At 40.3% G+C, this 13,939-nt stretch overlaps 1 protein-coding gene across 11 annotated transcripts; it reads right to left on the reverse strand.

Moving 5' to 3' along the window:
* mfsd12b (major facilitator superfamily domain containing 12b) lies at nucleotides 1-9,607 on the reverse strand. Of its 11 annotated transcripts, none has more exons than XM_027029968.2 (11): nucleotides 9,150-9,607; nucleotides 6,818-7,028; nucleotides 5,974-6,100; nucleotides 4,933-5,124; nucleotides 4,550-4,642; nucleotides 4,303-4,395; nucleotides 3,727-3,897; nucleotides 2,994-3,088; nucleotides 2,512-2,559; nucleotides 2,167-2,207; nucleotides 1-1,555 (listed from the first exon to the last, which is right to left on the reverse strand). In XM_027029968.2, the coding sequence occupies exons 1-10, from the start codon at nucleotides 9,415-9,417 to the stop codon at nucleotides 2,174-2,176; spliced, it is 1,332 nt and encodes a 443-aa protein (XP_026885769.2). In that variant the 5' UTR covers nucleotides 9,418-9,607; the 3' UTR covers nucleotides 1-1,555; nucleotides 2,167-2,173. The 11 variants fall into 11 exon arrangements, with proteins under 11 accessions (XP_026885769.2, XP_026885766.2, XP_026885770.2 ...); XM_027029965.2 differs by having other exon boundaries at nucleotides 1-1,560; XM_027029969.2 differs by having other exon boundaries at nucleotides 1-1,572.
* Between the last annotated feature and the right edge of the window lie 4,332 nt (nucleotides 9,608-13,939).

The following is a 13,939-nucleotide window of genomic DNA, read 5'->3' on the forward strand; positions in this document are numbered from 1 at the left end:
TGGATTTCATCTTCAGTTTACGTAATTTTAATAATTTACAGAATAACAATTAGACAAACGTTAATGGTAATAACAAGGTGAAATAGGAGAAATCTTATCACAGTGGTGTTTCAAATGTTCACTCTGCGTATGTAAGTCATATATTCATAGCTTGTATCATTGGCTGTAATGTCTAACAGAAGAGATATTTTATTCTTAAATTAAATGTAAAATGAAGAAAGTCGAAATAACTCCTTCGTCAGACGAATTGTCGCCACCTAGTGGATAACTGAGGATATTATGATTCCGCAAACACTTCTAGAAGAATTCAAAAGTGTAGCTCATACACTAGCTATATACGTGTAAAAAAACGTAACTGAAAAACTGCAAAATGTTAACGCACAAATTCTTCCCGTAGCAGATTAATAGAGAATGTGTAATACTCCGTTGTCAGGTCACTTTCACATCAGTGCCTGCTCCTTTAAATCAAATTGCTGAACAAATAAAAAATTCCAACGAAATCTTATTTGACATTAGAGTGTAATAAGCATATCCTCCGTGCCTTAGTAGTAAGGACTAATAGCTACGGATATCAGTACAAATACCTGTGCGTACCCTAAATAGAAGTGTATGAACAGAAGCAATTTATTTGCTCGTCCTGAAATAATTCAGTTCAGTTTACACTGACAGAATCTTCTATGCAAGCTGTTTTACGGCTTCAACACTAAACACAACGTCCAGACATTTCTGCATGCTGTTAAAACAGGACGTGATTTCTTGATTGTTAGTACTATACCCTTAGGACTCCAAGAATGATGGAGTGGGCGAGTTTTAAAATAATTAGATTAATCTTACAAATGCTATTGTTCCATATGTGAAAAGGGAGATTTGGATTAACCTAAATAAGTACTTATGGATCTCACAAAAAATAAAAATAAAAAAATAAATCACGATCATCTAAACAAAAACCTCCCTGATGCCTTGATAGTGATGTCGCTGCTGGGGGATGTAATACATGTAACAGGTTTATGTGCACCTGGATCTCACCTGTTAGCACACGTACGGTCATACAGATAAATATGCAAGTCACTTTGGATAAGGGTGTCTGCCAAATACTGTAAATGTACACTAATCTAGGATCATAACAAATTATGTTGCATTGACAATAGCTGACCCTTCATTAGCACTCATTGGTACAGACAAACACACACTTTATAGGACAACATTAAAGATATAACCATCCCTGGAAATCCTCCTTCTCATTTCATGTACACTTGTAGGTTTTTTTTCCAATTCACATTCAATTTCATTCCTTTAACTTTGCCAAATGAAAGAAAAGCTGACATTGCCAATAAAAACCCAAATAGCACAGAATGAAGAACAAAGAATAACTAAGAACAACCACTACTTCAGTGTAATGGGCACGTGGATCTTGGATAAGACAGTCCTCTTGTACCCACAAAAAGCTTCACATCCTCACAGTTCTTCTTCGTGTCGTCATCGGAGTTGTTGTTGTGGTCTTTGTTCCAAGGCACACTGTTAACATTGTGACGTCTTACCCCAGCCAGCTTCAGACCTGGTCTAAGAAACACACTAAATGAGAATGCAGTGAGAAGGACTCAAGGGAAGTGAAAGTTAATAAGTTAAAGCCCTTAGCAGGAATCTTTAAGAGTTCCTCAGAATGTGCGGGAGCATGAGGGAGTGAGAACGCTAAACCACTGTATTCAATTGTATCCTATTTTTAAAAATTACATCATTTGCTTATGTTGTCATTTACATCAAAACTATTATATGTTAATGTGATGAAAACTGAATTAAAATGAAATAATAATGCATTGTTTTCCATGCTTTTCACAGTTTGGTCAGTGAGATTATAGCTTTACCAGCCCTCAGGGAGGGAATTCTTGCATACAGCTTCTGAAGCATGTGAAACAAACATGATCAAATGTGTGTAAGAATAAGTGTGAGCAGAGTCTGCTCAAGCTGTGTATTCATAACATCTTTATGATGCAGGTCTGTGACAGTCTGCAGGTTGAGAACAACCTGTGCCTACACGCTGTAGAGGAGGACGCCGGATCATTTCATCACTTGGCTGGTAACGTGAGAACACATTTAGGGTGGGGGCTTCACTTATGATACCCTTTCAAGCTTTACCATTTCTGCTCATTCTCATATTTAATATCTCACCTGTCCATTAGGAACACCTGTCAGTAATACAAACTCTCAATCTGGAACAGGGATAAAGAAAGATTCATGGTTTACAAGCAGGACAATTGAGAAAATCATTTATATCATTACATTTACCTGACGCTTTTATCTAAAACGACTTACAATTATGACTCAGTACAACTTGAGCAATTGAGAATTAAAGGCCTTGCTCAGTGGCCCAACAGTGGAAACCCAGCAGTGGTGGGGCTTGAACCAGCAACCTTCTGATTACAAGTCAAGTACCTTAACTACTGAGCTACCACTGCCTCATCATATAATATGGCAAGAACATTTTGAGTTTCTTTCTGTCTTTTGCAAACTCACGTCGACGAATCCTGATTGGCCAAATGAAAATTGTCCAGAGGCAACAACCTGCAACCAGAGCCACACCCCCGGTTACTGTTACCATGACATTGTGGTAGAACCACACGCAATCAGGGCAGCATTCCACAGTGCTATCAAAAGAGAACACACGACACTAAACTGAGAGAGTCAGCACATCATACCCACACCAATATACCCAAAAGGACAATGAGACACACACACTCACTCACCCACCCACACACCCACCCACCCACACACACTCTATTCAGAATGCCTGAGCACAGCAAAGGCCTCAATTATTACACAGACCTCTGGATACTTCAGCAGTCAGTCAACATTACTGAAACAAACAAGCATTCTACAAGTGAATTCCAGCGCTGAGAACCATTTTCTTCATCCGTGACAACTACTTCAAACCTGTATTCTACTGACTTGCTGACTTTGGAGAATGATTTTAATAAATCTAATTGTGCATTACTGACCTGCAGGGGTAAATGGCTTGGATTATCATAACTGCAAGGCCATTGGCCAACTTGTCTGTAAAGCTCATCGCTCCGTAAACAAATGCTCCACTTTGCTGTCAGGAGGAGAAAAAAAAAAACAATAAGTTCATATGATCAGTTAATAACCGTAGGGGTAAATGTACATTCATTCCTTGAGTGCCACATTCATTCTGGCTGTTCGGAACTTCTTGTTAAAAAATAAAATACATAACCATAACACTCGCTGTGCTGGGTATGGAAGTTTTCAAGAACATACAATTGATGGTCATGGATCATGGCATGACTTATTAAAACCTCTGTATACAGCAGACATACACAGTTCTTGCCCTGGAGATGGGAAAACCCCACACAGAGCTGCACTGTGACCCTCCTAGTTCAGACCATCACACAACAGACAGGCATTAAAAGGAGCTCGCACAGACACACCAGAGATACATTACTGCAGATCTTAGCTTGACCCCTAGCATCCCCTCTATTCAACTCATGCAAAGACTAGTGGTATAAACAGGTCTGTTAATTTAGTCAGGTGTGATAAATTATGAGAAAAACAGCAGCAGCAGCAACCCCCCCCCCCCCCCCCCAAATCTCTGATCTCCAGTGTTTAGTGCAGTTCAAAGTGACAGCTGCTTGACTCTCTGACAGTGGCTTTGGGAGTTGGAGCACAGCTGTTGGGCCAAGGCCAAAACAAATCAGCAGGCTAATGTGACCCTACCATCTGATCCCCGATGAGATTGGCAGTCATAGACAGTGACATGACCAAAATGATGGCAGAGCCAGCGCCGAGCAGCACAGCCGCTCCGTATATCCGAGGGCCCATCTTCCAGTCCAGGACCATCCAGCAGGAAAATGCCAGGATGGGCATGAGGCCTACAAAATATGTCAACTGAGGGGACAGTGAGATGTGTCAAATTCAAGAACTTAGCTACTATAACAGATAAAGCAGCAGGACAGGTACATGATAAATGGCACATGCTTCTTGTAACTTTTATATTTGAAATGAAAGAAATATAGTTTCTCAAGCAGGTCTCTTGGGTCCCTATCCAGACCAGGTTGTTTATTCAGTCCCAGCTCCACCTACAGCCGAGGAGCTCCAGGCTATACAGGGCTGTAGAGCTCTGTGGTGTCATGGGGTGATGATAAGAGCACATGTGTAGACTGGGAGGACCCCAGGGCTGCACTGAAGACCCCTAATGCAGAGAAAGTCTTCCTCACGCATGTGAACGTAACTGGAGTGATGAGATCTGACCAGGACAGCATGCTGTAAACCAGAGTGATCATGAAGACTCACAGTAGGCCCAATGTGCTGGCTGGCTGGCTTCATGGCCAGAGAGGACACCAAGCCACTGACATACAACACCAGGGGAATAGTGGCAATGTAGTTCTGCAGACAGACCCAGAATTAGCTCCCACAGTAAACTGAAGGGCATTGTACTCTAACCTCATTCATAAAGTTGGCTGAAGAATACAGTTGATTGACTGACTAATTGACTGACTGGATGACAGATTGATTTGTTTAAAGGGCCAGCACTCCATACCTTAGGTAGTAACAAAGAATTCACCAGATACATAGAGATGTATGTCTGAGAGAGGTTAACAATCAGTCTGGTACACATGTAGAGAGTCGCCACCTGCAAAATCAAACACACTAGCTTCACTGCATTATGATTCAACTCACAATTCACTTAGTTGGAAAAAAGAATTTCAGTTAGACTAGCAGAACAGGAAACATACGGATTACGTCCGAAGACTGTACACAAACTGCTGTACTCCTCATATTACTAATAATCAGGAGTTTACATTTATGCTACGCTCAATAAATATTACACTTAAGTGTAAAATCCTGCACTTATTATGCACCTTTACATCAGCAATAGTGTTTAGGGGAAATGTGTCTAGTCCCAGCCCAGCTGTGGTTCACCTGGTAGAAGGCCGGTTCGGTAAACCAGTGCTTCCACTGCAGTGCGGGTCTGGTCTGCAGGGAGGCTCCGTGGAGGAGGGGGAGATGCTCCCCGCTCTCACCTATGGGGGGAGCCACCGGCATCTCCCGCGTGCCCAGGTGGAAGAAGAGTGAGAAAACAGCACCGATGCCCAGCACGATCAAAGCCAGGACCTGGAGGAAAAAGTGTTGAATTAACACAGCAAAGATACTATGGCTTCCCTGATGTTCTATCACTGTATTAAGTATTAGGACTAAGCAAAGATTAGTGTTAATTTAATATTGCATAGTGCATAGTCTGCATTCATTCATAACATTTATTTTCTCTTTTAGTGGGGGAGTGCACAATAATAAGCTTAAAAAGCAAAAATGTAATCAACCAGATTTAGGTCATTTTTCATCCACTACAACATTCACCGTTCATTAACAGACACGTTCTAAATAAGCCGCATCAAAGGACCCAAAATGCATAATCACAGAATATCAACAAAAACATACTTTGCATATAGGCACCAGAATCAGACTATTTCACAGTTTTTAGAAGCACAATTAGGAAATATGAGAAGAGAGTCCAGAGGGATTAGTGTGTCGAGAGGGATTAGTGTGTTGAGAAGTATTAAAGCCAACAACTACCTATCTGGTGCCACAACAAAAACATCACAGTCACACACACAGCAAGTCCAGAGGAAACCCACCGCTAATGCTGGCAGACCAGCTGCCACTACATCCAGTTTAAGATTTATGAATAAATTCTTGATGCATTGTGCATATTTTCCACAAGGTTTCTCCAGCCAGAGAAACTCTAATTGGCTAGAAAATCTAAATTGCACCACCAACATACTACTAGCAAGCTAAGTGCAAGACATGCGTTTTATGTGGCTTTATGAAGTCCATGATGTCCATATTTTCTGTAAAGTATTTGTCCTTAAAATGGAGGTTTTAAGCCTGAGCAGGTGGATCTTGGAGGCCTGCTGGTGTGAATGCGAGTGCTCTAATGCTCCAACACTCTAACGAAGCGCTCACTCTGAATATTGAACTGTCCAGTGTGCTTAGGTGGTCAGCTACGGTTGGGTCGGCAGCATGTTGGAAGTGGAACAGTAACCAGGCCACCACGTAGACTGTGATGTTAGCTACCACTGTGAAAGCATACCTGTATGAGGAAGGAATGTGCGTCACTTAAATGTTAAAATGTCAAAAAGGGTCTTGTAAACAAACAAACAAATAAAACCCCACAAAATAAGGACATCATTGTCCCTTTAAACTTTAAAGCAATAAAATTAAATAATCCCTTGAATTATGATCCTTCATTTAAAACAGATCATTATATCTTCTCATCTCAGATTCTTTAGCAAATAATTAAATTACTGCAGCACAAGGGAATTACGTATGTGGAGCCTGAAGCTTTTTATGGTTGCCAGGGGAGAAATGATGCCACAGAGCAAACCACGTTCCTCAGAAAACGTGTACTCGTGTGCAAAATGTCATGAATCAACACTGATTCACTCACTGGTAAAAAAAACCAAAAAAACAACAACAACAAAAAAGCTCCAGCAGAATTTGTTCTTTCCATCATGATGCTTTCCCAAGAAACCAGTTGAGGAAGCATATAACAACCTGTGTGCAGTTTCCTTTTCAGCAGGGACTGTTAAAATATATAATAACAGAAGCACTTGCAGAGTCGCTCTTCATGTGCCCCTTTCCACCAGACCTGCCCTCTCATGCAGACCCGAGAGAAGCTGCAATGCTCTAAACCCCAAGCCCGAGCTGACAAACGCCACAGGCCAAAAGCGAGCCTTCCCGCAAAGCCTCCTAAACCACACTGCCTGCTCCTGCTGCCGAGGTTGGTGTCCCTAGTGGGAGTGTATACCTGTATGCCGTGAGCTCCACCTTAGCGTGCTTGCAGGTGACCAGCTCTGGGATGAGCGACAAGTGGGAGATCTGTGTGGCGGCCCAGCCAAACTGGAAGATGATGATGAAAGGGCTGAAGTAGAGGAGCTTCACCCATAGTAGTGTGTTCTCACCACAGCCCACGCATGGGCTGAAGATGAAGGGGAAAGACAGTACTACGCACACGGTCCCTGAAAAACAGACAGAGCTATAAATCATACTGTTACATCCCAACCACACAGGTTCCTCAATGCTCACGAAGTAAGATTTGAACTATGTGGGATTGTCTTTGTGCAGAACATGTGCTCAGTATGACAGTGTTCCATCACCCAGTGCACCTGACCAAGGTCATACTTCAGCACTTAATTACCTGGCCCAGGTAATTAAGGAACATCTTGGAGAGAACCTGGAATCCACCTGGACTGAATTGGGAATCTGTGTTATGTAACATGCTCCTCTGACTCCCCTAATCCACTCTAATCTGCTCTAAACCACTGATTTCCCTTGTCATAATAGGTAGATCAGTCCTGGATACCCAACCCTACCCCTAGATGCAGGAGATGACTGGGTCTCAAAACTGGTCCGGGCATGCTTCAACAATTGAGGTGACATGGATGGCCTACTCGCTCCATTATTCATTGTAGTTTTCTTAAAATTTGTGATGAGTACACAGCTTGCTCCTTGCTATATGAACTCTATCTAAACTGTTGCCAAAATGAATCTATTTTAACACAAAATTAAAAAGTTAAATTAAAAAGTTAAAATTAGATGACATGCTTAGAAATAAAATTTAATGAAAAATAAACATTTAGTAACATAGGTTACACATTATTCAAGTACATGTCAATTGTCAATGTCATGTCCAAGTGCCAGTACCCTAGTAGGCTATTAGTTTACGCAGTTCGCTGCTTTTAGCAGCTACATCATCAAGTTTGGCCTGGATACTTTTCTCCACCGACATCAACATGAACGCCTCAAGATGTTCTTGCATCATTGTGCTTCTCAGGAGGCTTCTGATTCTCCAATACAAAGAGTGATCTTCCACACTGCACTTGCGACACAGGCAGCATTTGCAGTAGCTTGTAGGCAAGCATCAGTTAAGCGCTTAAACTGGAGTGGCACCTTGTAGCAGCAGAGTGTCTTTACAAGACTTGCAAGTTGACACAGTAGTCCCATCTTCTTCATGATCACTGTCTGTCATCACAGTATAAGCATCTGCTACTGATTGTTTAAGTGTTGACCACTGCTGTCCAAAATTTTGTAGTTCTGTTCATAGTTGTTCAGCAGTGATGCCATCATCAAATCTAAGCAAATGTATATGCAGTTCTTACAAATGTTCCCTTAACTTAATGATAAACTATAAATGTTCTGTCCTAATATGAAAAATTCCTATCCTGTGCTTTATTTCAGCATACTAATAATCGACCAGAGAACAATAAAAGGCATACTACATAATGTACACTAATTATTAGTACCAGAGAATTTAAATACTAGATATGAGATAAAATAAATTGAAATAATGTATATGCTACCCAAAATGTAGTGGTATCGAAACAGAAATTGGCAAAAGGCAGTTTGACCAAATTATTTGCTGCAACGTTGTCTAGTGACAACTAAACCAACTTGATGATGTAATAGGGTATATTATATAGGACTATACAATTCGCAGTACCAGACAGATAATATTTAGTAGCTTAGAAAATTACATTTACCTGACACTTTTATCCAAAGCTATTTACAATTATGACTGAGTATAACTTGAGCAATTGAGGGTTAAGGGTCTTGCTCAGGGGCCCAACAGTGGCAACTTGGCAGTGGTGGGGCTAGAGCCATCAAACTTCCAATTACAAGTCAAGGACCTAAATCACTGAGCTACCATTGTTTTAACATCAAATGGTAACCAGTACATAAAATTGCTGGCCCATGATCAGACCAGAGTCTGAGGCCCACCGGGCATTGCCCACATGCCCACATGCCGGGAACATGTCATGGCAATCAAGCCATGTTGGGTCACTATTGTACTACAACCCAGTGTGTTTGATTAGAAATGTAACTAGCATAAACAAGAAATGTAGTTTACAAAAGTGAATAACGATGCTCAACTGGTTAGGCAGACTTAAACATAGGAACGTAAACAAATGACAAGGATGAACGAACTTCCTCATAAAATACTATGGCACACTGAAACTTGGTGGAATGTTTTTGCGGCTGTAAAGTATCTTGACAGTAATAAACGTGAGGGTAGAAAAAGCTTTGAGATTTAAGTTCAAGTGGCTTAGATTGCACGGTTTGTTTAGTAAAACCAGACTTACCAATTAAATGCCACGTCTTTCTCTTTCCGTATGATGCGTATCCTCGAGTCCGATCGGACTCGTATCCAACCAGGGGCGTGGAGATACCATCTGCAATCTGACCCACCAGCAGCAGGAATCCGGCGGTCGTGTCTCGGAAACCGAGTACTGAATGGTAATAAACCAGTAAGTAGGTAAACCACATTGAGGCGCAGAGGTCATTTAGGAAGTGTCCTGCTGCATAACTGAGCCTCCTAAAAAACGGCAAAGTAACCACGTTGTCTGACATTGTTAAATGTGAGAGAATAAACCTATGGACAGACTCGCGTCCGCCTCAGCGCGCACTACCCCGGGTCGGTAACACCTGTATATCGGCGGCTGGGAGGAACAGGTGTTTTCACGAGTTCACGAAGTCGATGTCTGTAGTGATGAAGCGATTTCATTTGAGAATGCTTACGCATATGGTCATATTCACCGCCCCTTGTGCCTGTTTATAGGGGCAGGAAATAAGAGCAGCAAGTTAAAATAGCTAAGACGAATATGAGCAAATAGTTCCTTTTTTGTGCAAGAGAAAGAGATGGAAAACGAAAGACACGGGGGCCGTTTTTTTCGAAGATGATATGTTGAATCGGGGTTTTTGAGCATGGAAATCACCAAACTGTTGAACTCAAGAGCGCACTGAGATTTCTCATCGATAGAGTTTTATAGCGTAAAGGTTCCATCATCATAAGGCTTCATTTTAATTTCCTAAGTGTGGCCATGATTTTTCTTTAATTAACGGTCACCACTGTTCCTCTAACTCCGACATTTACGGCATTTAACAGACGCCGTTATCCAGAACGACTTACAAAAGTGCTTTGTCATTTACTCATAGAACACATCCTAGTACAGTACAGTAGGTTAGAGTCCAATATACCAATGATCTAGCATACTGTAGAAATACAAGGATCACTGCTGACGCCTAGAAGTACAAAATGCATAAGGTCTGCCTTAAACAACGATAAGTGTAATAAACATGCACTATCCAGCGACTGGACACATGAGATAATTTCATGATCTACCGCACATGTTGATGTAACAAAAGTAACTATTACTGCATACGGTGCAGTTGAACTTCCGCTAAAAGTGTTTCTCAGTGCTGGCCCTGGACTTCCCCTGAACCGCCAGTATTTCCCCCACATGTATGACATTCTATGCAGTAGCAAAGACACTTAAGGTGTTCTGTGCACTTAGGAGGAGCAAAAAATGACTGCAGATTACTCCATCAGGTGAGCTACAATAGCCTACTACTCCAAGTCCTTTATCATTTAAATCAGGAGTGTCAATTAACAGAAATCGCCTGTGCTATGCTGGGCTTTTCCACTATCTGGACTGGAAAATGCTCTTCTGAATAGGTATTATTTTCTTCAGGTTAGAGGAAGAACCATCTGGTAGTTGAAGAACACATTAGAACCACTTTTTTGTAGCATTTACAACAGTACTTGACATTCAGTTTGCACAAGCACTACTTCACAAGTACTGGGAAGAACAATGGCATTCATGGTTTTATGGTATAAAAATATTAAACATATTTCCTGCTCAATACTCTTCCTATTAAGAGTAAACTTGCAATTTAAGGAGCTGACCAGGTTTATGCACAATAAGCTGCATTTAGTCTTAAACTGCTACATTACCTGTTTGATTAAATGGTTGCCGACCCCCCATGCACCTTTCTGGTATGCTGTCTTATTGTAATTAAACAATATGCTACAACACACCTACAGAAAAATCACTCTAGATCTGTAACCCATTCATGGTGACACTCTGTCACACTTCAGCTCTTCCTCGCACAGAGTAAAAGTGATGGCTCAGATCATCAATGATACAGCACATGAAAATACACTTTTGCGTGAACACCTCATGCGTGAACACCTCTTCTTTCCAGAATACAGGACAGGGCTTTTCCACCCCAGCTCCAGGCCAGAGGACCCGGACATAGAGAGTCCTGCTTCACCAAGTCAGACCCCCTCTGTACATCATGGCAAAACACACTGGCAACGGTGCTTTGGTATGACTGAAGCATTTTCAAACACTGGTGACAGTACTGATCTGAAATCTTAAGCTTTATAAGGCCTTTGTAAACATGAATACTAGATTTTACGTCTTAGATGAGATATAAGACTGTGCGTTTAAGATTCCAGGAGCAGATACAAGTGCCTCTTTTTGTTTATAAAACTTTACGGCACCAAGAGAGCCATCTGAAACCAAACAAATTTTGATGAATTTGAAAGAAATACATTTTAAATCCGCAACCACGGCTACCTACGGACACAACTCTAATGATAGGTGCACTTGTACAGGCTTTAACATTATTTCACAAATTTAGATTCAATGATGAAACAAAAGACCTCTATGCAATAGATCCAACATTGCTCCCCTTACCAAGAGCTTTGTTCCATGTATAGCACCAAGTCAGCTCACTACTGAAGAGCAGGGTAAATATGTTCAGTGCAGTGTCTGTCACAAAACCTGGCCTTTCTATTGCATCATTTTCCATTTGAGCCAAACAATTAAATGGGTCTTGGCAGAATTAAGTCTTGATCAATGACAGAATTAGCCTTCATTTCTTCAAATCTAATTTGAAACACAAAGGAAGGAAAAATGAAATAAAAATACTAAAAACTAATCAGGTCATCAGTTAAAATAAAACCTTCAGCACTGCATTTATAACAAGGCTGCAGGGGTCTGATATTTCAGACTGGAGTTTGTGACAAAGAATTTAACTTCAAGTAGAGATTAAACACAAGAAAAGTAAAAACAAACCAACAAAAATGTTATGAAGGAAGCAGCTTTCCAATGCCCTGCCCACACAGTCACTCTGAATGGCTCCTACGTTTCCATGCTTATAGCAGACACGTTTGCTGTGGGAGATCACAGACCCTGACCTTGCAGGGCATGTAATAAAGCTATAGGGTAGTACTGACCACTTGGCAAGTGCTGTGGATTCTGCTGACCTTTTCAGATGGACAAGACAAGGTTGTCATGGTGATGACCCAAGTCACACCAACTTTGGTTTGCTCATTTTTAACAGCTTTTACTAAATAAAATTCAGAATTTTTTCTTTTTTATAGTACACTAGGCCTGTTCCATTGACCTGGACAAACACATTTACCATGCTCAGTTTTCAAATATTTTCACTTAGTTCAAACAATTTTAAGTATTATAAGCTCACAAACTTTGATACAACTGCCATAATGGTACATATACAAAGAAGCTGGCATATATATCAGCACTGTGACATAAAACTGTCAAGAAATTTAAATGTCCAAATATATCCTTCACATATCCTGTTTTTGGCTTTTGATGTGAAACTGCACAACACAAATTTTGACACTATAGCTATATCTCAGCCATTGTGCCCTCAGATTTTTGTTTTTAAACAACTGTACAGACTCCTAAAAAAGACTACAACATATTAAAGTTTCATGACAATTAGGACAAAACTGTCAAACACAAAAGGTATTTCTTTGTCCTCTTCTTATAAGTTTGTTTTACACATACACCCACAACAGCAAAATACACAGTGGCAATATACTGTATACTCTGAGAACCAAGTATGAACTATATGAAATATATGATATGGTATATGATGGTATTGTCAATCACAATTCATATTCTTGGTAGAATATAGCTAGCAAATCACCTACAGTACTATACACATTTAACCAACAGGGTCAGCTCCTGGGCTGCTGTGTCTGAGACAACCTTTAGTTGGTATTTCCAACAGAACATTGATCTTACACAAACTCAACACCATTAAACCCATTACAAGAACATGGTCAAATCATTTCCCATATGACTTGCATTGATAATGTATTAAGCTGCTGCAAAACTCCAATTACGTAGAGGTAGAGATGCGTACGTTAAGGCATAAGCAACAACAGAAATATTATTCCGATAAAATTCCACTGCACCACACATTCGCTTTGACTTTTAACATTTTACTTGGAAAGGCACAAACTATGATTACCTGGTAAATAACTAATGTAAAACATAAAAGAGGAGGATGTTTTCTCTTCTTGCCTTTAAAGTTCGGCCCAAGTACAGATCTTATCGTTTCCGTGGGAACCATCGTAGGGCAGTCGCACCCCCCCGGACCATGTTGTTTTGTCTTCTTTTCTGCCCCCCAAAAGTGCAATAATAAGCAGAGAGCTTAGAATCTGTTTATCTCTCCATCATCCACAGTACCTGAGAACAGTCACTGTGCTAACAAACTCCACATCAACACAACAAAAAAAAAAAAAAAAAAAAAAAAAAGAGAAACAGAAAAATGTAAAAAATTTGTACAGGTTATCACAACACAGAATGTAAATGTTTGCTTTCAATCCAGGTATTTAGTTCTGAAAACAACCCACCAATCACTACCAAGAGGGAAAAAAAACAAAAAACAAAAAAACAAAAAAAAAAACTTGCTTTGCAGTTTTTGCCCTCAAATTTGAAACAAACAGAAACTACTGCTAAGGAAAACTCAATTTACCTGATCCATCAATGAACTGTCCTTGGATCAGTGACCATTGAACAACAAAATATTCTGCATGAATTATAGAATACAACAACTGTTTCAAACAGCTTTTTTTTTGTTTTCAAAATTGTCACAGGTTTCATTTATCATTGTTTTTATACAGAGTTCTGCATCATCCCTCTATGTTTGAGGTGTTTTCTTCTTTACATATGCTTTGTTTACTTTTTCTTATTTTAAAAGGGAAAAAAAGAGAGTGTCATGTAGTCAACAACATTCCTTTAGCTGTGTAAGCAAAGAGGAGCGTTGGTAC

Source organism: Electrophorus electricus, chromosome 23, assembly GCF_013358815.1.
Source record: "Electrophorus electricus isolate fEleEle1 chromosome 23, fEleEle1.pri, whole genome shotgun sequence".
Lineage (NCBI taxonomy): Eukaryota > Metazoa > Chordata > Actinopteri > Gymnotiformes > Gymnotidae > Electrophorus > Electrophorus electricus.

Excerpts from the sequence above, each read along its gene's own strand:
- mfsd12b (XM_027029961.2), bottom strand. The coding sequence starts at position 9,417 with ATGTCAGACAACGTGGTTACTTTGCCGTTTTTTAGGAGGCTCAGTTAT. Across the intron at positions 5,125-5,973 it reads TGGACAGTTCAATATTCAGA|GTCCTGGCTTTGATCGTGCT; the intron begins GTGAGCGCTTCG and ends TTTTTCCTCCAG. Across the intron at positions 3,898-4,302 it reads GCCAGCACATTGGGCCTACT|TTGACATATTTTGTAGGCCT; the intron begins GTGAGTCTTCAT and ends CTGTCCCCTCAG.